The sequence below is a fragment of the Macaca thibetana genome, chromosome 1 (genome assembly GCF_024542745.1).
Source record: "Macaca thibetana thibetana isolate TM-01 chromosome 1, ASM2454274v1, whole genome shotgun sequence".
Taxonomy (NCBI): domain Eukaryota; kingdom Metazoa; phylum Chordata; class Mammalia; order Primates; family Cercopithecidae; genus Macaca; species Macaca thibetana.
The window spans coordinates 201,745,595-201,769,862 of record NC_065578.1 but is presented as its reverse complement, the minus strand read 5'-3'; the positions used below and the strand labels follow the sequence as shown (position 1 = coordinate 201,769,862).

Below are 24,268 nucleotides of genomic sequence, written 5' to 3'. Positions count from 1 at the left end.
GCAGTGAGCTACGGTCATACCCACCCCTGCACTCCAGTCTCAAGCAACAGAGTGAGATCCTGTCTCTTAAAAAAGAAAAGAAAGGAAAAATCCCCATTTAAAAATCTCTAATGTTTGTTCTTAAAAAACAAAAAGTAACCATTTTTTTCCTCCTCAAAGCTCTTGTTTCAAATAATGAAGTCTGTGGTTCTAATTAATTTTTTATACTGTGTGCACTAAAGCTCCTTCACCTAAGTATTTTTTGCAAATCCTTTTGACATTGCAGAATTAAATTTTCTCACTCTTGCCACCCTTTTCTTTTTGACTCTGCAAATATGCACATAATACGAAAACATGGACGTGCCTGGAAACCAAATATTCCAACTGCAAAGCCAGTTCAGCTCCAAGATAAAATTTGTAAGGAGCTTCCTCTCGAGGGGCCAGTGGGTGAGGCAGGGAAGAGCCGGTGCAAGCAGAGGAGCCCAGTGCTGGGGACCCGACCTGCGTGAAACACCACAAGGATGTTGTCACCTGGACCCTGCCTGCCTTATTTCCATCCACCTGCTCACCTGGAGTTCTTGCCAACAGGGAAAGACAGTGCAATCAGAGGAGCCAGGGGAGGCTTTTGCTAAGTGCCCATCATTTCCTCTTTCATTTCCCGCTCCCTCGTTTCTGTCAATCACCCCTCATGCTGTTTCTCTCCATTATCATGTAAAGTGTGTATTGAGGCTGCCCTGTCACTCTGAGCGGCCAGGAATCTTCTCAACAAAGAATTGGGAATTAACGGAATCTGATTCTGGCCACCGGAGGGACTGCCTGTCATGTGTCAAAGCATCAGCTAAATGAAGAACCGTAGAAAAACAATAACCAAACCCCAGCTCCGTCTCACACAGGTGGCCTTGTCGGCTCTGATGTCTGTCTGATGGGACTGTGGTGGCGGGGGTGCAGCACAGATTTTCAAGGCAGCCAGACCCTACTGAAATGGCCCCCACATCCTCTATAATAGCCTGAGTCTTGGGGTTGAAAACCTAACAGATCCCCATTTAGACACGCCATACATCCAGAAAAACTTCTTATTGATAGGTCTTCTCATGCTTCATGAAGGTCCTAAGGCATGTCAGTTATGGTTCCCCAAAACTGGGACTGAAGCAGAAACACCTGTCAGTTCTTGAAATTAAGCAATATTGAAGTAACCATTTGTTTTTTAAAAAGGTGTCATAAAGTCATCACTTTATCAATCCGTTACATCCAGACAGCTCTGCTCCGTTACATCCCAGGGGAATGTGTTTGAGACTCACCCAGTACTTGGCTCAGCAGATGCCAGCCTTGCCCTCGAGGAGCTTCCTCTTGAGGGGCTAGTGAGGGAGGCAGTTTCTAGGTGGTTTGGGTCCAAGCAATGGTAGCCTTCTCTTGTTTAACAGGTACTCCCTTACACATTTTGGTATCAAGTCATCAATACAGATGGACATTTAGAGATGTGGATTATGACCAGAACCCTACAGAGGGGCTCCCGCTGCCAGGAATCTGGGACTCCACAGAGCAGGGAAGGAGGAGCACCCAGAGCTGGCGCAGGGGTTTGGAGACAGACAGGTGAAAGAGGGCCCTCTGCAAGCATCTCCCTGACAACTGGGGTCTGAACAGGGGACTCGGTCCTGGCCTGGTCTTCCCAGATGACTCTAGGTTGGAGGCAATGACTTTCTGAGCCTCAGCTTTCCGTGCTGTGAAATTAGGGTTGGACTAGGGTTAGCCTGAGTCTTGGGGTTGAAATATATATGTGTATATATATATACGTATATATATATATACACACTTGGCTCCAGTAGGCTCCGAGCCTCAGTTTCCCTATATCCCATCTATCTCTAAGGACCAACTGTAAGAACAGGGGCAGGCATTCCAAGTATGGGCATGCTAGGACGACCTTTTGTGCTTGCATTCCTGTTCTTAACACTGTTACCCCATGCCTTGAGAAAGCGTGTGCCCACAAGCTGCCACAAGGGAATATGTCAGAGAAAACCAGCTTAGAAGGCAGGTAGAAAGTCTATTCTGAAATGATTAAAGAAACTGTGTTTATATGTGTGTGTGTATGTGTATATATGTGTATACATGTGGTGTGTATATATGTATATACATGTGGTGTGTATATATGTGACGTGTATATATACGTATATATCGGTGGTGCTATGTATATGTATATATGTGGTATGTATATATGTAAATCTGTGGTGTTATGTACATATATGTGGCATGTATGTATATATGGCATGTATATATGTGTATATGTGGTGTGTGTATATATGTATACAGCATGTATGTATGTATATATGTGGCGTGTATATATGTGGTGTGTGTATATATGTATATGTGGTGTTTGTATATGTATATATATGTGGCATGTATATGTATATATGTGGCATGTGTATATATGTATATGTGGCATGTATATATGTGTAGTTTATATGTGTATGCATGTGGCATGTATATATGTCTATGTGGCATATATATGTATATATGTGGCATGTATATATGTATATATGCATACATATGTGGCATGTATATGTGGTTTGTACATATGTATATATATGTGGCGTGTATATATATGTGGTGTGTGTATATATGTGTATGTGGTGTTTGTATATATGTATATATGTGGCATGTATATGTATATATGTGGCGTGTATATATGTATACGTGGCATGTATATATGTGTGTGTTTATATGTATATATGTGGCATGTATATATGTATGTGGCGTATATATGTATATATGTGGTATGTGTATATATGTATATATGGTGTGTATATATGCATATATATGTGGCGTGTATATATGTGGTGTGTATATATGTGGTGTGTATATATGTGTGTATGTGTATATATGTATATATATGTGGTGTGCATGTATGTGTATATGTGGTGTCTATATATGTATATATGTGGCGTGTATATGTGTATCTATATGTGGTATGTGTATATATGTGTGTATATATATGCACACACATATACAGACACACACACACTTGCATTATGTATCAAGTACCATCCATTTGAACATTAATCATTTAGAATTTCTGTAAATTTAAATAGAAAAAAGTATTTGATGATTAAACAAAAATAGACAATTTCTCTTTAAAATTTTCAGTGGCATAGGGAAGAGAATGAGAATATAATCAGAAATAAGCAACAGTAGGCTTGTGGCTTAAGTCCAATAGGGTGGCTAGACATTATTTATAGTGATGCAAAAGAACACCTAAATACACGCAGAGATGGATGCTTCGTGAGGCTGCGCAGAGCAAGAGGGCGCAGGCCGTGGCTGCCCTGGTCTGGGTTAATCATGGGCACCCACGGGTGCCTGCAAGCCGTACCTGTCTGCTGTCATTTTCTCGGCAGCCCTGCAGCTTTATAAGAGAGCCCGGTGCCCGGTCCACCACAGTAAGGCACAAATCCATGTGCTTCACCGACTTCTCCTTTGTCAAGGCCCATTCCTGGAACACAAAACCAGAAGTCAGAGGCGTGCTATGCACCGGGCTGTGAAAGGAACGAAGGGGCACCAATGAGGGCTCCAAAAGGAAAGGGGTCAGGGTGCGGAGCTTAGATTCAGAACCCCTGAGCCACCTGAGAACGAAAGAATTACTTTTTGCTAACGGCAAATTTATAACACCAGAGGTGTGGGAGAACCTCACAATTCAGCAGTCAGATGGCTGAGTGATGTGCAGAACTGCTTTGAGGATCTCAGTAACTAAAATAAAACTATTAACTATTTTAGCCCCAAATACAAGTTAGACTGCCTTGTTCATTTTTCTATAATTCAGTGCGAATTGTAAAAACTGTGGCACAAGCTTGGTTATACACCAGGTAGACACTCGGCAACTGGTCCACCCATGCTGTTTTGGGATGACTGCCCTCATGCAGGTATGGCCTGCAAACAGCATTGATGAATGTGGACTCTAGTAAATAACACATTGCATATCGAAGCAAAATATATCATGTATAGCCTCCTAAGTGAATGCTAATTGATCTATGGATACTCATGAAGCCCTCTGAAAACGGGAGGAATAGATCTATGCATTTCTCCGCACACATTACAGCTAAATTTAATCAGGTGCTATGTGCCAGGCATTATTTTAAGCCCTTTATACAACAGCTCCATGAGGGCTACTATTATTCTCATTTTATAGATGAGAAAACTGAGCTAGAGAGTGTTTAAATCACAAGCCCGTGATGTTAACAAACAGAAACACATATATACGTATAAACACACACAAGTTATAGGCTGCGACAGGGTGAGAGGACAACCATTTTGGATACTAAACAAGACACGGTCCCAGGCGGCAGAGGAGGCCAGAACCTGTTCCGGGGAGGGCCACAGCAGGGACGGGGCTTCTGACCATCACTCTCCACTTGTCCCACTCAAAGGGATGAACACCCCTTAATATCCAGAGGCAGCAAGGCCTTTTCCAGCTTAAAACCCCATAGGGACTCACTATCCGCTTCCATCCCCTTCCACTCTAAGCCCTGGCACGCTGCGGTGGCCCTCCCCTCCCTCCGTCTGCCTGTCTTTCCGTCGGTCTGTCCCATGACCACCTGCTGCACACCTGCATGACACAGGTGCTGTCACACAGCCAGGCTCACTTTCTAGTGGGGAAAATGAAAGACACACAAATAAATGTATTCTGTAACTATTATGTGCTATGAAGACACTGTTTTTCTTTTTTCTTGGTTCTTGGAAACAGAGTAAGGAAAGGAATAAATAGTGTTTAAAGAAGCCTCACTGCCTAGTACCTACATCATGTTGGAACCAATAGTCCATCATTAGAAAAACATCAAAAGCTGACGATTCAGCCGGGTGTGGTGACTCAGGCCTATAATCCCAGCACTTTGGGAGCCAAGGCGGGAGAACTGCTTGAGGCCAGGAGTTCGAGAGCCTAGGCAACATGGCGAGACCTTGTTTGTACTAAAAATAAAAAATAAGTTGACCGGGTGTGGTAGTGTACATCTGTGGTCCCAGCTACTTGGGAGGCTGAGGTGGAAGGATCGCTTGAACCTGGGAAGCTGAGGCTGCAGTGAACCGTGATTGTGCCACTGCATTCTAGCCTGGGTGACAGACCGAGACCCTGTCACAAAACCAAACCAAACCAAACCAAACCAAACCAAACCAAACCCTAAAGAGTCCAGCATTCAGACCTTACATAACCAGTGGCGGGGTGCGCCATCTCCAGCCCTCAGCATCAGCAGAGGGGATGCAGAGGCACGGATGCCCATCTAGGAAGCAGTGAAGAGACCTTCACCTGTCTGAAGACTTCCTTCTCCCCCAACAGGGAGGGAGGCTTGGGCAAGCCTGCTCATTTCCCAGGTCTTCCATTTTCTCACCTCTTAATTTGTGTTCCTCACATTCTACTCCATGAGGAATTCTAGGAAAAACGGATTCTAGGTCAAATAAATTTGGGAAACAGATGTTGTGCTGTGTTTATCCCTTGGAAATTCAGTCTATTAAAGGCTCTGAAGAGTCCTAGAGTAGAAGCACCTGCTTGGCCTGTGCATTGTGGCATCCCAAACACGGTGTGGAGGGAGCCCTGACCCACCCACTCCTGCCGGCCACATTCTTTGGGGAAGGCCACCCGACTTTGAGTCGAATCCCAACATTCTATGATGTTGTCATTCAACATGGGTGAGTTCCAGCCAGCTCTTCTAAGCACCCACAGGCACTCCACATCACCCATACTCTAGGATAGTATGACACCATAAACATAATTATTTGGTCTCTGCCCCTGGTTTCTGGCACAACCACAAGGCTCCTAAAACGCTTGCCATTTCCTGAGCCACAGGGGTTTTCAGACCGTCTTTCATTCTAGTGTTTGGTCTTTGACTCCGGTTCCTGACAGACAGCTGCTAATCCCTTGGAATTTCTTGGGTGATGGGAGTGTCTTTTGTTCTAATGAAGCAACTCTAATGGGCTCCTGGATGGGGCTGGTCACCAGAAAGACCAGGTTATGCTGAGAAGCTTGAAACGGTCAGTCCCCCACCACCCCATCCTCTGGGAAGGGGAGAGGAGCTGGAGATCATGCCCATGTGATGAGGCCTCCGTCAAAGTCCCTGCACTCCGGGATGTGGCTGCCGGACACATGGAGGCGCTGGGAGAGCAGCACACCTGGAGAGGGCACACCTGGAGAGGGCACACCTGGAGAAGGCATGGAAGCTCCGACACCCCAGCTCCACACCGTGCGCTATGCATCTCTCCCATCCAGCTGCTCCTGGGTTTCAGTCTTTCCTAATAAACAGGTAAACCAGGAAGTAAACCATTTCCCTGAGTTCTATGAACTGTTCTTGCAAATGAATGAATTCAAGGTGAGGTTGTGGGAGCCCTGAGTTAGAGTCACACAGCAGGTGACAACTTGGACTTGTGACTGGCATCTGAAGCAGGAGCATCTTGTGGGAGGAAGCCTTTAACCCATGGGGTCTGTGCTAACTCTGGGTAGGCAGTGTCAGAACTGAATTGACAGGTAGGACACTCAGTGTCTGCAGAGAATTGGAGAATTGCTTGGTGTGGGGGGAAAAGCCCATATGGCTGGTGTCAGAGGTGAGAAGTTTGGTGAGAGTATAAAGGAGGAAAAGCAGCTTGTTTTTTTCCTATTCACTGGGTCACAGAGTATGGAAGGTGTGGAGTGTAGAGAGGAAGCTGTGGGTATTTCCCGTATGCAGATGGCGTTCAGGATGGAGAGGGCAAGAAAGAAGCACATTGTTCTGTCCCTGCACTCACAGGTGCCAGGGACACCACCAGGACATTTGAAACTGTGGCACATAGAGACGCCCACTCACGATGAAGAGGAGAGTCCTGAGTAAGGGGGACAACGCTGGTATGGAGAAGGGTTCCAGACTGTCCTTGGCAGCAGGTGTTGGCAGATGCTGGATGGTCTGCTGACACCCAGTTAAAGATCATGTCTGAATGTTTCTCTAACCTCCTTGCTATTGTGTGCTTAATTACTGTAAAGCAGACTTTACATAGGATTCCAGAAAAACTAATTCAGCTGGGCAAACAACAGAGCTGGTTGCCGTTTTGTTCTTCTGTTGCATTTCAATTATCTGAATTTGTAAAATAAAGTTCATAAATATTTAAGAAATGCTTTTTTGAGCTGCCACTCTTAAAAGGCATGGCCATTCATTTTCTCATTTCCTGTGTGTCTGCCAAGGTTCAGCAGGAAACCAGATAACAAACCTCACTCTTCCAAAGCACCAGGCCCTATTTTCAGTTGGGAAATATTACTTACCCTCTCGTTTCTCATCCGTGTCACATGCTTTGCAAAAAAGCATCACTTTCTGTTAGTTCAGAGAGGACTCACGCACAGCAGGTTTGTGAGCTGGAACATCTGAGCCACACTGTCTAATGTGCTAGCTACAGGGCACACGGGGTCATTTACATTTAAATTCACCAGAATGAAATGAAATTAAACTTGTAATTCACACTAGTCATATTTCAAGTGCCCAGTTGCCACAATGTGGCTGATATACTGAATGGCAGATCTGGAGCATCCCGTCATAGCACATGGTTCTACTGGAAAGCACTGATTAGATAGTAGCCCAGGGAGTAAGGTGCTCCCAAGCTGAGACTATAACATGCATCAACATGCATCATGTCATCCTGCCGTCTCACGTCACATTGTACCTGCTGATGTGTTCATCTTTCCACTAGAAAACCCCTGCTCCTCAACTCCCATTTTTTAAAATGTTTATTTATTTTTTTGAGACAGAATCTCACACCGTCGCCCAGGCTGGAGTGTAGTGGTGCGATCTCGGCTCACTGCAACCTCCACCTCCCTGGTTCAAGCGATTCTCCTGCCTCAGCTTCCCAAGTAGCTGGGATTACAGGTGCCCACCACCACACCCAGCTAATCTTTTGTATTTTTAGTACAGACAGAGTTTCACCATGTTGACCAGGCTGGTCTCGAACTCCAGACCTCATGATTTGCCCATCTCGGCCTCCCAAAGTGCTGGGATCACAGGCATGAGCCACCGTGCCTGGTCCTAATTTGTATTATTTTAGAAACACGGTCTCACTCTGCTGTTCAGGCTGGAGTGCAGTGGTGCAATCACAGCTCACTACAGCCTCGACCTCCGGGGCTTTAGCAATCCTCCTGTCTCAGCATCCTGAGTAGCTTGGACTACAGGTACAGGCCATCACACCCGGCTAATTTTTTTTTTTGGTAAAGACGGAGCTTCCCTATGTTGTCCAGCCTGGTCTTGAACTCCTGGCCTCAAGCAATCCTCCTGCCTTAGCCTCTTAAAGTGCTGAAATTACAGGTGTGTGCCACTGCACCAGGCCAAATCCTCATTTAGAATCACTTGGTAGCTCTTAAAGATCTGGTGGTGCCCTCTGACCCTGACAAATTAGATCAGGCTCTCTGGGCACAGCAACTGGCATCAGCATTTAGTAAAAGTTCTCTGGGCAGACTGGGTGTGGTGGCTCACGCCTGTAACCCCAGCACTCTGGGAGGTCGAGGTATGTGGATCACTTGAGGTCAAGAGTTCGAGACCAGCCTGGCCAACATAGTGGAATCCTGTCTCTACTAAACATACAAAAATTAGCCAGGTGTGGTGGCACGTGCCTGTAATCCCCGCTAATTGAGAGGCTGAGGCAGGAGAATGGCTTGAACCTGGGAGGCGGAGGTGGCAGTGAGCTGAGATTGCACCACTGCACTCCAGCCTGGGCAACACAGCCAAACTCCACCTCAAAAAAAAAAAAAAAAAAAGTTATCTGAGCAATTCCAGGATGTGGCCATTGGAGGGGGACTGAGAGCGGGCAGGGAGTCACCACTTACTGCTGGAAACGAAGGGAAAGCCCGCGTGTGAGAACAGTAATGGCTGCACCGTTAGCAAAAAGGAAAAGCAAAAGCAGAGCGGGAGAAGCGCCCTGCAGATCCAATCTTGTTGATTCCTTGGCACAGCCCTTCGCTGACCCCTGAAGTTCGTGCAGAGGCGAGGAATGGGTGCCCTGTGTCAAAGGTCTGTGCTGTGGCTGCCCTCAGCACTGTGCCCTCTGCTCAGTGCCCCCACCGTGCAGCGAGGAATCCTGGAGACCCTCTACTGGGCAGGACGAGGGGGCGGGGGCGAGGGCCACAGCCCTGAAGGCGGGACACAGGCTGTCCTCCTGAGGGCAGGTGAGGAGGGTCACAGGCAGCAGCTGCACAAGTCTTTGGTTCCCGTAGACCTGCTGCCTCCACAGGGCCCGGACTCTGTCTCGTGTTACCAGCTGTGCAGTAATTAAGGAGCAATGCTGGCGGTGGGGCGAGCCAGTGACAGAGCCTGACGCACGGGGGATGAAGCTGGGGCCAGAGACTCTGATGACCAACTCTCGCGGCTGGGGCCTGGACACACGCTTCTGTTTAATGTGCTGTAGCATAAGGTGTGTCGCCTTCCAGCAGAGGCGCCGACTCAGAGAGGAGTGACCTCTCCAACCTTCCGTGAATCATTAGAACATTGCAGAGTGACAGCGGGAGCTCCAGTGATTAAACACGGAAGTGAGGCTGGCCAGAGATCACAAGAGGCCCAACACCCAGACAGTACAGAACCTGGGTGGGCACGTCGTCCGTTTTGTCATCCACAGACCAGAGGTAAGCTTCACCCAGCCCCACACGAATTATCCACGTCTGTGTTTGGTGAAACCCGCATTAATGCTGTGTGACCGACCAAGCCCTGCAGCACCGTCTGTCCGGTTTAGACGAAACCCAGCTTGCTGAGAATAGGAACCAGCACCTCCCCCTTCCTCACGGAGCTCCGCTTTTCTGAGGGCATTTTGGTGGATTTTCACTAAGTTCTAGATGGAAACATACAAAATATCTCTTCCCAAGCTCACTGCTTTCCAGATCTCAAGAATGAAGCCCAAACCGTGGAAAGAAACATGCTGTGATCAGTGTAGAAGGAACACAGCCTGCGAGACGCCTCCTCCAATCACACCTGGACCACAACAGGAGCCACAACAGCACCGCACAGGGCCCTCCATCACCTCTGAGTGAGTCCCTTGGGCCCCCACTTCCCAGCAGTGACTGAGAACACAGTTAACGGCAGGGTCTTGGAAGGAGGGGCTACAAAGACACAGAAGCATGGTCACAGTGGGGACGGCACCTTCCCCTCCGCCTCTGCCCACCCCGCCAATACCAGCTGGCTCCTCCTCCTTTTACCCGCTTCGTCTTCCACTCTCTTTGTCCTTCCCTCCCTCTGTATGGGTTCCTCCCTCCAGGTGACTCCTGACATTGGTGGGGCCTGTGATGAGTACCCAGGGGGGCTCAGCTGCTACAGTGTGAAATACCTAAAACTGGTCCATTAGGCTACAGCCAAAGGCTGGCTTGTGTGTGCACCCACACCTGAAGCCTGCTCCCCGGGAGTGTCCTCACAGCCCAGAGGCTACACACAGACGCCAGGGCCTGGGAGCCTGGGAATGGCATGCAGTCCTGCCACGCGGCAGAGGGAAGCCCGTGATTAAACATGGAGGTGAGGGCAACAGGAATAACAGGAGGTGCAGCCACCCGGACAGCACAGAGGTGAGCAGGTGCCTCCTCTGTTTCATAACCCACAGTGGCTCCTCCTCCACTTCAAGAACTCCACTGTGAGGAGGCGAGGGATTGCTTTGTTTACCTCCTAATCCCTTTCTCTAACAAAATAGTACCGCCAAGTAGAAAACCCTCCAACAGTATTTCTCAAAAGGACAGAGATCAATGATATGAAGTCATGTATAGGAAACAGACAGCAAAACAAGCTCTGCATTTGAGTAACAGAGAAAAAGAAGAAAGAAGCAGCACATGAGTCTAGGTGCATGTGCATAAGGAAGAGAGGAGGACTGAGCCCAGGAATCATGAGAAGAGAGCTGTTGTGTGAGAACGTGATGAGCGTATGTGCTATTGTGTGTGTGTGTCACACACGTGCACAGGCACTGGAAGCACACTCATACCTGTCAGCAAACCTGACCCACTGGCTCTTTCCCAAACACAGCATCACATTTAGCTATTCCAAACCATCGAGACTGCTGACGCTGATACGGAGAATCCAGGATCAACTCTACCAAAACCACACGAGAAAATGAGGCTGTCTCTTATTTTCTGACTCATCAAAGCCAAATATCTTCTATTTAAGGGCTGAGGATTTAGGGGAACCTGGGCCAGGCCCTGGCTACCTGCCCCATGCCCATGCTGGATGGGCACTGGCCCAGTCAAGCCCCAGGCAGGCAGGTTCCTCTCTCTCTTCTAATTTAGGATGTCCAGGCCATTGCAAGTAACTGCTAAAACCACATCACCAAGTGAAGAAAGGAGTCAAGGTATTTGTGGATTGTAGTCTGCCTGGACACTCACTTGGGAGGCACACCCAGCTTTACACAAAAGCACATGCCCCCTTTCAAAAATACTTCCAGTTAAAGAAAGTTAAGAAATCAATACATTCAGGATACATACACGGAGTTAACCTGCCTTTTTAAAAACTGCAGGCTCTCCCAGCGCCAGGCAAGTTTTCAGGAAGGTGGTAAGAGGACACAGGATTTTCACCCAATCCCTATTATTATCTCATGGGAAAACTGTTTTTAGAATCCAAAGTCTCAGCTGGACCCATCAAGCCTTCATTTTGCCTCTCCTTTGCGATGACAGGAGAAGAGAAGGTAGTGTTTTTTTTTTTTGAGACAGTTTTGTGCTCTTGTAGCCCGGGCTGGAATGCAATGGTGCGATCTCGGCTCAGAGCAACCTCCGCCTCCCAGGTTCAAGCAATTCTCCTGCCTCAGCTTCTCGAGTCGCTGGGATTACAGATGCCCACCACCACACGCCTGGCTAATTTTTTGTATTTTTAGTAGAGATGAGTTTCACCATGTTGGCCAGGCTGGTCTTGAACTCCTGACCTCAGGTGATCCAACCACCTCAGCCTCCCAAAGTGTTGGGATTACAGGCGTGAGCCACCGTGCCTGGCAGTTGTGAGATTTTATGCCTCTAGGAAAAGGTGTGTATGTGTGTAACTGAAGCAATTAATACTGAATATCTTCTATCTTAAACTATTATCATCTAACAGGCAGGGGCTGTAACTAGCAGCTGCCTTAGTGCCCACAGTTCAGAATCTGTTATATAGGGGTACCAGGCAGGTGTAGACATCATATTCTGGGGCCAGACGCAGAGGCAGAATGAGTGCTTTGGGGTTGAGTGCACATGGCCGAGAGGACAGAGCTGGCGGGAAGAAGACCAAGGGCCCTGCAACCAGCAACTGTGACCAGTGCACCCTTGCCACTGCAGCAGAGCCTGGTCCGAAGCTGATGACAGAGCTGATGCACCAAAGTGTGTGACATCCTATCTGGCCCTGGGGCTGGCTGCCAAAGAGGCTGTGGCCAGCAGGAGCCAGGCGCTTCCTCAAAGACATCACTCATCCCAGGAGAAAGGTGGTAGCTAGGACTTCTAACCTCAGGACCCCCGACTCTGCTCTCTTTGGGCCTGCAGGTGACCTGGCTTCCCCATGCACATACCTGGTTTCCCCCAGCATTGTGACATTCATAAACTCCAACCACACCATCAGCAAAGTGTCCCAAGGTGTCCAGGCAGTTAGTTCCCTGCTGCAAGGCCCCAAAAGCTATATCCTGATGGTCTGGAACCCTGAAAAACAAGGTGAGAATCACCTGCTTAATTGCACATGACCACCAGCTCCCGTCCACCAGCCCCTTTCTCATCGGTTTCATGACAGGTGATAGGAACGAGAGAAAGACCCGGTGACCAGGCATCGTGCCCCTTCCTACCACAGGTAGTGTGTGTCAGGGACACGGCATTTCTCCCCGGCTCTGGACTTCCAACACTTTAAGACTGTATGTTGGAGAAGTATTCTTTATATTCTATATCAGGTCTTTTTTTTTTTTTTGGAAAGGAAGGAAAAGCTCCTGATACTCTTCAATGTTAGTCTTATTGGAGGTCATTTAGAAAATCAGTGTGGCCAGATCCTGTTGCCTTGAACTTTCCAATACACTTAGGATCTGACCTTTATTCAGTCAAGACGGGAAAGGTGAGTAGACTTGTCAGGTGGCCTGATGCGAACAAAGCCACAGCCACGAGGAAAAACAACATGCTTCAGAACCAGATCCGAACCTCAGCCCACCTCTGCCAGGTGCTGGCTTTCAGGCAAGACTCCCTTCCTCTGAAGCTCGATTTGCCCTTTCGTAGGCTACGGGCTGCCCAGATCTGCTGCAAGCGTTACATAAAACATTTTGTGTAAAGCACGCGGCCCGGTGCCTGGCTCGTAGGAAGTACTCAGTAAATGGCAGTGATATTACAGACACAAAACATGAGGCTGGCGTCTCCCTCACCCCCCACAGGTAGGGGAAGCAGATTTGCCAGCTGGGATGGTGCTCAGGTGTGGTCTTCAGTGGGTGCAGGGCCCAGTGTCACTACAAACCATGGGTGACCTCTGTGAGAAACTGCAGTCCACTGTGACTGAAAAAGCAAAGTGAGTAGCATGGTTGGGTTAAAATCCACTGAAGTGAAGCCCCGCTTTGGCTGACGGAGAGTTGATGATCAGCGGTTTCCCACTGGTGACCACTGCTGCTCTTAATCCCCAGCAAAAACTGTCCTGCACGGCAGGGATCCGAGGGATAAGGACGCTGTGTTCTCTCCTGTTCTCCTCCTAGGGGGGATGGGCCACCTGGCGCCTGACATGTTACTTGAAAAGCAGAGGAAATGGTTCCAAAGAGCCAAGTGAGCGAACAGGAGCAACACAGAGAGGCCGCATTACCTAACTGTCCAACAAATCTCCATGACAAGGGCTCTGAAGGAGCCGTTAGCGGAAAGATAATGGTGGCAAGTCTTGCGTTCAGGCACTGTGCTGGAGATATGTGAGCCGCTGTAAAATGCTCTGGGAATATTTAGAATAAGGAATGTGCCGCATTAAGGCACGATCTGCCTGACAGTCCTTTAAGAAGACGAAGTGCAGGTGGCTCCTCCACCCCAGCGGATCCACAGGTAGGTTATCAGCGGGTCCCTCCGGATGGGAGCTTGTATTCGCTTAAAACAAGAGGCCGGGTGTGGAAATAATGCTCGGAAAGGTGTTTCTGCCATGAATCCTCCGGAGGGCCGCAGGGCAGCGGCATTATTACTCCTGTCTCACACGTGATTAAGCCAGCTGGGAGGAGGGAGGCACGTGGGCAGGTCCCCACGCTCGGAGCCTTGTTGGGGCCATTACCTGCTGGCCCACAGGAGCAGCAAGGGTGAGCGCAGCAGATCAGAGGCAGGCGAAGGCGCCCGGCGGAGGGGATTGAGGGCTGGCCGCAGACAGCGCACGCTTGCGGAGGCTGGAGACTGCTCCCAGACACTCAAAAAGCCTGTCAGACACCAGTCCTCCGGGTCACCCAGCCCATCACCTTGCCAATGGAGAACAAGCCAAAACCAAGGGACTGCCTCTGGGACTCTGAAGCATGGGAGGGCAGCTCTGCAGGATGGAGAGCAGCAGGCCAACTTGGGAACAGATTCTCAGGTCCACGCCATGGGGTGAGACCACAGACTCTCACTGGGGCCCAGGTGCCCAGTCTCATGCCTGCAGCAGCACCTCCATTTCCCCTCTGCTGCTTCTCTGGCCTTACTGGTTTCTAAGCCCTTATAAAGTGAAACCCCAGATCCCTGGGGACTTACCTTAACTCTGGATAGACATTTTCAAGGTACCATTTGAAAGGCTTGCAGCTAAGTTTCTTCCTAAGCTCCAATCTGCTCTGAATACTGGAGAAGGAAATAAGATTCCTTTATAAATTTTAAGAATAGATGGGCTTTCTACATCAAACTTGAAAATCTGCTGAGGAGATTGGGGTTGGGGCAGGTGGTGTGGTGTGGATTGCCCACGCTCCTGTGCCCACAACCCCTTCCCGCCTTGGCACGTGGGTAGCTGTCCTCAACCCTGATGGCAGTCCCTTACCTCCCAACCCCGCACCCCAAGAATCCCCAGTAATTGTGAGAACGCAGAACTGCCACTTACTTTCCATAAGGAACGTTTCTAGCGGAAGGCACTGCTGCATAATAGAAATTTTTGTATTCATCCATCCAGACCTCTGCTGCCCGGCGGGTGTTTCTAGAAAGAAAATAAATCTTGAGGTGTGATTTGCTTTCTTTCTGTCTGCATCACTCTATTTGCACCTGTCTGCTGGAGTATGACTGAGGCGGCTCCCTCTGGATGTGCAGCAGCTCCAGCTGGGATCACGGCACACAGCAGAGGGCGGGCTGTCCCCACCAGCACCTAGAGCTGGATCTATGGGGAGCCAGCCTCAGCCAGTGCTTACTGAACCATTGGAATAGCTTTCTTGTCACACAGATGGTCAAAGGGCAAAAGGCAGAGTTGAAATTACAGCACAACCTGGTATTTTAAAGGAGGGACTGGGGGCTGTATCATGAAGGACAAAAGAAAGTCACTCTTTAAAAACTCTCGCATCACGTGTCCACAGAGCCTGGGGCCGCAGAGCACAGCAAGGAGATTCCAGGCCCCACGGCCTTCTCCATCATGGCTACGACACTACCAGACAGCTCTGTGGAAAAGTTCAGACTACATAAGATAAGAGTTCCTGGGAAAATCACTTTCTTTTCTGCAGGGCTGAGCGGCAAGACTGCCATGTTTGCACTAGAAACAGTGATAGGAAGGGGCAGGAGTTCCACGCCCCATGTCTGTGTGCAGTGGGCTTTTTTTTTTTGAGACGGAGTCTTGCTCTTGCTGCCAGGCTGAAGTGCAATGGCATGATCTCGGCTCACTGAAACCTCTGCCTCCCGGGTTCAAGCGATTCTCCTGCCTCAGCTTCCTGAGTAGCTGCGACTACAGGCATGTGCCATCACACCCAGCTAAACTTTGTATTTTTAGAAGAGACTGGGTTTCACCATGTTGGCCCGGATGGTCTCGATATATTGACCTCGTGATCCACCTGCCTCAGCTTCCCAAAGTCCTGGGATTACAGGTGTGAGCCACCACGCCCAGCCGGCTTTTCTAGAAGGGAAGAAAACCATGTACTTAAATCTCATGGAGAGAACCGTGATTTGCCATAAATAAAGCCCCTGGGACAAGCTACTCTTGAGTGTCTGACAGGCATTAAAGGCTATCATCTGCATAGGTATCAGCAGCGCATCCTGCCAAGAATTGTCTTAAAGCTTCCATGAAGTAGCAAGCACACAGCAAACCTCTTTGCTTCCATATTCTGGTCTCAGCTACGAGGTAGGCTCCCACTTCAGGCTACAGCCAGCCCTCCTTAAGAATCCCATAGAGAAGGCACCGTGTTCTTCCAAAATAAATACAGTAAGGAGGCAATGCTCGCCTTTTAAAATAATTCCTTAAAATGGCAAACCTTTCAACTGATCTGAGATACCATTATTAAAATAATTTCTGTACGGGGCCTATATCTAAGGTGATATATATACTTTCTCATTTTAGGAAGTGGAATATGGACTATTATCTACAATGCCTTTCAACACAGATAAGAAAATATGAATGCACCTATTCTCTGACCCAGCAGCTCTACTTCTAGAAATGTCTCTCAAGGAAACAATCAATTAGGAATGAAATATACATGTGAAAATATGCTCACTTCCGCTTTGTTTATAATAGCAAAAAAAAAAAAAAAAAAGAAACTGTATGACTAAATATGAGGAAGGAATCAAATGAAATATTCTGTGACCACTAAAACACAAGTGTGCATCTTACATGTTGACATAAATGATTTCGTGGATTTGTGGGAAAATAAAATAGTTTGCAGAATTGCACATAGTGGATATGTGTGTAGAGGCAGGAGAGCCAGTGCGCAAACAAGAAAAATAGATACTGACAGACGAATTCATCAAATTATGAGAGCGTTATGGCACAACTGGTTTGGCGATGAGACTGATGAATTTTTACTTTCTCTCTGTTAAAAAATATACAGATACAGCGATGAGCACTTAAAGTGCTGGGGGATGCTGGATCATATATATCATTTCTCAGAAGAGACACTAAATATTGTTAGTGAGGTTTTGGGGTCTTGCTAAGTGACCTCAGCCTTAACCTATGCCTAGTCAGTTTTTAACCAGTTATTAACTTAAATACTTGTAACATCTGGCACCTGGATTTCCCCAACAGGGAAATGAAAGGATTTGATTCCAGAATGTCCTAGGTTCCTTTCAGCCTTAATGGTTTAAAGGTTTTATGAACTCTAGTCACACTGTTTTCAAATCACCCAAATTCTGAAGTGATTAAGTCACTTAAGAATTCCTAAACGCAAAGCAATTCTTTCCTATCTTCATAACAGAAAAGGATAACCAGGCAGCCTCAAAGAATGACCTCCATGTGCTACTCAGTGCTAGCTCCTTTTATTCATGTATTTATTGGTTCACTCAGGTATTTATTTGGTATCTACACCAAACAGTCTCAGTGCTGCAGATACAGGGACACCTAGGGAGACTCACTTTTATCTAGGCCCTCCTTGTTATTGCAGGTATTTGCAAGTATTTAGGTAGCGAAATATTATACATTAAATGTCATATATTACAAGTTGGGCATCCCTAATCCAAAATGCCCTAACATCCAAAACTTTTTGAGCACCAACATGAGATAGTGATGAAACTGCCTTTGCAAAAAATGTAACAATGACAAAATTGACAGTTTAAGGGATCTGACCTGACTGACTCCATCTAACTTCTAACGTCTAAACTGCCCTTGTTCATTCCTGGACACAGGCAGAACTAACTTTGGGAGAAACTTAGTTTATAGTTTAACTTTAAAACAAAGATGATAACAGTTCTTTCCCCAAACAAACCCTCTTTTTGTCTGGGTACCAGACTGCCTCTGTTGGACTAACGAATCAGCCACAGATTTGCAACTTCTCCAATTACTCCTGCAGATAACATCACCATTGCAGAATCTAAGATTGGCCTTTTGTGATGTCTTTTCAGGCTTCTGCACTTCTGATGACTCCATCCAGATCTCCAGCTGGTCCTGTGGACCCATCCATCCAGAAGCAGACTCCATGAGCACAAGGACCATTTTCCACACCCCTATGATTGCACCCCATCCAATCAGCAGCACCCACTCCCTAGTCCCCACCTCCCTCCAGATTATCCTTGAAAAACCCTAGCCTCTGAATTTTGGGGGAGATTGACTTAAGTAATAAAACTCCAGTCTCCCACTTAGCCAGCTCTGTGTGACTTAAACTCTTTCTCTATTGCAATTCCCATCTTGGTAAGTCAGCTCCACCTGGGCAGCGGGCAAGATGAACCCAGGGGGCGGTCACAGTGACGCCTTTGCTTTCTGATGGTTTAATGTACACAAGCTTTGTTTCATGCACAACATTACGAAAAGTATTGTATTAAATTAACTTCAGGCTATGTGTATAAGGTCTATATAAAACAAACACATTTTGTATTTTGACTTAGGTCCCACCCCCAAGATATCTCATTATATATACATATATATATTCCATATTCTGAAAAAATCAAAAATCCAAAATATTTCTGGTCTCAAGCATTTTGGATAAAAGACACTCAACCTGTATAGGAGATTAAGAGAACCTGCAGCTGGAAAGAGACCTCAGAAATACAGTCATATAATTCCAAGTCTTTATTTTTCAGATGAGTCGACTGGGGAAAGGGCAGCCTGGCTGAAGGTCAACAGCAGGGCTTTTAAATCAGATCCATGCTGCCCCAAAATAAGCTTCTTTTCCAAATCTTGAGAATACAGGCTCCTGGGCCGCGAAATACAATTGAAAAAGTTTCTCTTCTAACAAAGAGTGCGATGTCTTGAGTACTTTAACGTACTGTTTTCTGAAATCCCACTGTTTGCTGGGAGGCTTTGGTGTGGGGTGTCTGATACGTTATATAAAGAATCTCATGCGGCCCCAGGAAAAAGCACATATATCCACGTTTTTGTTCGATTTTGTAAAGCTTATGGTGTAAGATCATATTTTTGTTTTTAATAAAGAACAAAAATGAAGCTTCAACATTTGTGAAGAAACATCCTTTTTGAGAGAAGATAATTTGGTCAGAAGCATTATTTGTTATTTTGGCTTCTATTAAAGTTTTCTCAGAAATCAGATTCCCTGTCCTAAAAATCTGACTTCTGTATAACAGGTATATTGTAGCATCTGTACTTTTAAGAAGTTTAAAGATGGCCAGGCACATTGGCTCACGCCTGTAATCCCAGCAATTACAGGCGTGTGGCCGAGGTGGGCGCATCACCTGAGGTCAGGAGTTCAAGACCAGTTTGGCCAACATGGAGAAACCTTGTCTCTACTAAAAATACAAAATTCGCTGGGCGTGGTGGCACATGCCTGTAATCCCTGCTACGCAGGAAGCTGAGGCAGAAGAATCACTTGAATCCAGGAGGCGCAGGTTGCAGTGAGCTGAGATCGCACCACTGTACTCCAGTGTGGGCAGTGAGGTTGAAACTCTGTCTCAAAAAAAAAAAAAAAGTTTAAAAATGGCTGGGCATGGTGGCTCATGTCTCTAATCCCAGCACTTTGGGAGGCCAAGGTGGGCAGAGCACCTGAGGTCAGGAGTCTGAGACCAGCCTGGCCAACATGGTAAAATCCTGTCTCTGTTAAAAATACAAAAATTAGCCGGGCATGGTGGCACATGCCTGTAATCCCAGTTACTTGGGAGGCTGAGACAGGAGAATCTCTTGAACCTGGGAAGTGGAGATTGCAGTGAGTTGAGATCGCACCATTGCACTCCAGCCTGGGCAACAGAGCAAGACTGTCTCAAGAAAAAAACTAGACAAAAGATAAGCTAGCAATTCCCACACCCACACCCACCCCAAGGCTTTCGCTATTTCAGTAGGGGCAGCACGCCAGCACAGTTGTGTAACAAAGCTCCTGGGCATCACCCTAAATTAATTCCCTGCTCTACGTCCCTTCTCTCTGCCACCCTATTAGCAAACAACTGCCTGCCTCACCATGGAGCTGGATCTGACCCCATCTCCACTGCTACACACCCGCTCCAGGTACAGCCAGGTGCTGCTTAATGACAGGGACACAATCTGAAAAATGCATTCTTAGGCGATTTCGTCATTGCGCGAACATCATAGAGTGTATTTACACAAACCTAGATGGTGTATTCTTAATGTACACCTAGGCTACATGGTACAGCCTATTGCTTCCAGGCTACGTGTAGAGCAGGTGACTGTCCTGAACACTGGAGGAAACTGTAACACAATGGTAAGTATTTGTGTATCTAAACATAGAAAAGGTAAACACACAGTACTATAATCTCAAGGGGCTGCTGTCACCGACCGAAACGCTGTTACAGGTGGATGACTGCATCACATCTCTGGCCTGGGCTACTCCAACAGTGCTCACAGGACCCTTGCTTCTGGCTCCAAAAGTGGAGGGGACACTCGTACCATTGTTTCACCATAGTGTCACCTCCTGGCCACCCTCTGCCCAGCAACCACACGGACCTTTCCAAAGCATAAAACAGACATCGGGCACTGCTGAAAAGCCCCAATGGTTTCCGCCAGAATCAAATAACATCCAACGCTTCCCATGACCTGCAAAGGTGCACAGCGGGGGCCCGTCTAGCTCTTCTGCCCCTGTGCACTGTCCCCTCACTCTCTAGGTTCCAGCCACCCTTGGCTTCCACTCTGCCGATATGCCAAATGCACTCTTACCTCAGCAGCCCGGATCTGCTCCTCCTACAGGGAGTCCGATTCCTCGCGGTCCCAGAGTGACCTCCTCCCACCTTTCAAGTCTGAACTCACGTAACACCTCCTCAAGGGTTCTCCTAACCTGAAGACCTCTCCTTCTGCTTGTCATAATCATGCCTGACCACATGACTGCATTTTATCTTCTTCACAGCATTGATTACTGTTTGAAATTACCTTATTTAGCTGTGTGTTTTGCTGTCTACACTCAAGAGAAGGCAAGCTCCCTGAGGTCTGGCTTGTACAATGTTCTATCTTTAGCACGTAAGAGAATTCCCTAGGAGAACACTTGGCTTGACAGAATGGCTACTTGCTATTTTACTTTCAGAAAGCCCTTCTGTTGGCATCTTCATGTTTACTAAACTATATCTACTGGCCATCAAGAATGGTGACTCTGTATCATGATGTCTTGTGGTATACACATTTAGTACAGCTTGACTTTTAATATTTGCTATGGTTTGAATGTCTGTCCCCTCCAAAACTCATGTTAAACTTTAATTGCCATTGTAACAGTATTAAGAGGTGAGGCTGTTCTTTTTTTTTTTTTTGAGACAGAGTCTCGCTCTGTTGCCCAGGTTGGAGTGCAGTGGCGTGATCTTGGCCCACTGCAAACTCCACCTCCTGGGTTCAAGCAATTTTCCTGCCTCAGCCTCCCAAGTAGCTGGGATTACAGGCGCCCACCACTACGCCTGGTTAGTTTTTGTATTTTTAGTAGAGATGGGGTTTCCATGTTGGCCAAGGTGGTCTCAAACTCCTGACCTCAGGTGATCTGCCCATCTCGGCCTCCCACAATGCTGGGATTACAGACAGGAGCCACCACGCCCAGCCAAGGTGAGGCCTTTAAGAGGTGACCTTTTAGAGGTGACTATGCTATGAGGGCTCCACCCTCATGGGTGGGATTGATGTTATTATAAAAGGGAGAATTTGGCCCCCTCTTGCTCTTTCCTCTCCTGCCATGTGATTACACATTAGGAAGACCCTCACCAGACACCAGCACCTTGATTTTGGACTTCTCAGCCTCCAGAACTACAAGTCGATAAATTTCTGTTCATTTTAAATTACCCAGTCTGTGGTATTTGGTTAGAGAAGCGTAAAATGGGCTAAGACAATGTTGCTTTTAATTGTACATTGAATGGTTTTATATATATATATATATATATAAAAAAAATGAACTTTCTTCTTAAAAAAAAATTTCCCATAACATTTTCGGGGGGTGGTGTACAGTTCTAAGAGCCTTCACGCCCATGAAGATTTGTCCAACTACCACCACAACCAGGAGATAGAACAGCTCTGTCCCTCCCCCAAACATCCCTGGTGCTGCCCCTCTGCAGTCACATTCCCTGCTTCCCTGCCATCCCCGCTCCTGGCCACCACTGGTCTGGCCCCCATCACTAGAGCTGCGCTTTTTATGAGGCTATGACATGAGTGGAATCATGTATGTAACTGCTTCTCCTGGAAAGGTGCCCAGGTTGTATCCTGCATCCGTGGACCGTGCCTTTCAGGCGCCCAGGCTGTATCCTGCATCCGTGGACTGCGCCTTTCAATTGCTAAGTGGTATTCCATTGTATAAATGCACCACACCCACTGAAGGACATCTGCCCTCAAACAGCCCAAGGTCAAGTCCTGCCTTCAGGGTGGTCAGCAATGTTTTGGACCCCGCTCAGCCTTTCACTACTTACCGGGCAAAGACAGTGCCGCTGCCACCCGGGAACGTGTAGGGGTGCTGCTTCCGGAACACATGTCCCACACGGCTGCATGGGATGATCTCCAGGCTGCCACCACACTGCCACACGCGGAACGAGATCTCTGAGATGATGAACAAGACATGGGTGACTGGCAGAGCCTGGGACGCTGCTCTGCAACAGCAGACATGCCAGGCAGGTACACAGGCCCCCCCACCATCCCATCATGGGGCTCCCCTGCCTTCTGCTGTTGAAGAAGACCTGATAAGGACCTTCCTCTTTCCAGAATCTGATCCAGAACTCTACAGGAGAGACATCTGACACACTTGGATCTCTGGACCACAATACAATCCAGAAAGAATGTTCACGGGGAAATATTTTTCAGATGCGGAGTAGAAACCTTGAGACAAGAATGCTTCTTGGCCTATTGTAAATATCAAGGCCTCCTGGCATAAGATCATGTATACCCAGTAGCATCACAACTACTGAGCGATGAAACACTTGTGCTGAATTCCTCACTAGCTGGCTCACGATCATTTGCACTTGCTTAGTATCAACACCGTGGGAAAAGGCAACACTGAAGGTATATAAATATGTACAATTAAGCTTTATTGTTACATATTCTAGACAACCATATATGTCATCTTTCTCTAAAACTTATTTTTAACAGACTGAACCCCAGGATGCATCTTGGCTTTTCCCATCCAGGGAAAAATAATCCCTTCCCTCAAATGGCAAAGCTTATTAAATACAAGTCCCTGTGCATTAGCAGGCTCAAGCCTCCTGGCAGAGTTTGGACTTCTGGACCATGGACTTAGGGACTGCCTGAAGGACTATGGTAGTGATCAAAGACAGTCAAGTAACTGACTGATATCTCCACACTGCTCACAGGCTTGGACCCGTCAGTAACCAACTGGCCCAGGTGGAATGCTCCTTGGGGAAGGCTGCTGTTCACCTGCTTCAACACAGAACTGGTCTGCAGGAGGAATGAGACGTGCAGGGCTAGGCACTACCCCCACCTACCTAAACACACAGACTGCCCTGGGCGCTGGAACTTAGTAGAAGCCTAGACTGACTGGTGCTTCTTTCGTGACACACAGGTACCTTCCGACCAGGTACCTGCCCGTATCACCACTGACTAGGTGAGTGACTGGAGTCTGAGTCAGGGGTCTGACTGAATGCAAGAAACAGATTCAACAGAAAAACTAAGATAGGATTTTCTGAAAGGCAAAAACCAGTTTTTCTTCACAAGGTTTGTATAATACAAAAGGGAATTTTCCTCAGTATCATCTAAGATCCCTAAGAACATGTTAGGGAGGCAGGACAAAAATCAACAGTTACTGCGAATGACAGGACTTCATTCTTTTTCTGGCTGGACAGTATTCCCAGGCAATTAAGTGAAATAAGAACAGAAAGTTGAACACCATGTTTTCACCCATACGTGGAAGCTAAAAAACATTGATCTCATAGAAGTAAAAAGTATAATGGAGGACAGTCAAGGCTGGGAAGGAAGGAGTAGGGATTTGCTTAAGGATACAAAATTATAGCTAGAGAAGAGGGATCCTGCTTGTGTTCTACAGCCCTGTAGGTTGACTCTAGGGACTGATAATATATTACATAGTTTCAAATAACCAGAAAGAGGATACTGAATGTTCCCAACACAAAGACATGATACATGTTTGAGATGACAGATATGCTAATTTCCTTGATCTGAGCACCATACATTATATGTATTAAAACATCACTATGCACCCCATGAATATGCACAATTATTATCTTCAATTAACAAATTAAAAGAAGTACAAATATTCACATAAAATCTACAGTGTGTGCAGCCACTGTCACCAAATGCAGACAGATCAGAAAAAGGGTGGGTCCATCACAAACCATACAGTGGATTGATGGCAAATCCTGCAGTCAGCCTAGTTACGGCAACAGGTGCCCAGACTGCCAGGAACACGGCAGGAAATACAACAC

At 47.1% G+C, this 24,268-nt stretch overlaps 1 protein-coding gene and 1 long non-coding RNA gene across 2 annotated transcripts in view; one reads left to right on the top strand and one right to left on the bottom strand.

Moving 5' to 3' along the window:
* Positions 1-24,268, bottom strand: part of GALNT2 (polypeptide N-acetylgalactosaminyltransferase 2) — a 1,373,297-nt gene that overhangs the window by 3,897 nt on the left and 1,345,132 nt on the right. The window contains exons 12-16 of the mRNA XM_050769229.1: positions 22,289-22,415; positions 14,940-15,032; positions 14,603-14,686; positions 12,457-12,583; positions 3,341-3,460 (exon numbers count right to left, since the gene is read on the bottom strand). Coding sequence (XP_050625186.1) covers positions 3,341-3,460; positions 12,457-12,583; positions 14,603-14,686; positions 14,940-15,032; positions 22,289-22,415 — 551 coding nt within the window. The remainder of the gene's footprint in view (positions 1-3,340; positions 3,461-12,456; positions 12,584-14,602; positions 14,687-14,939; positions 15,033-22,288; positions 22,416-24,268) is intronic.
* On the top strand, positions 9,400-18,103 carry LOC126942197 (uncharacterized). The gene is made up of 2 exons (XR_007721523.1): positions 9,400-9,580; positions 17,867-18,103. It is a non-coding gene; the product is annotated as an uncharacterized LOC126942197 (long non-coding RNA).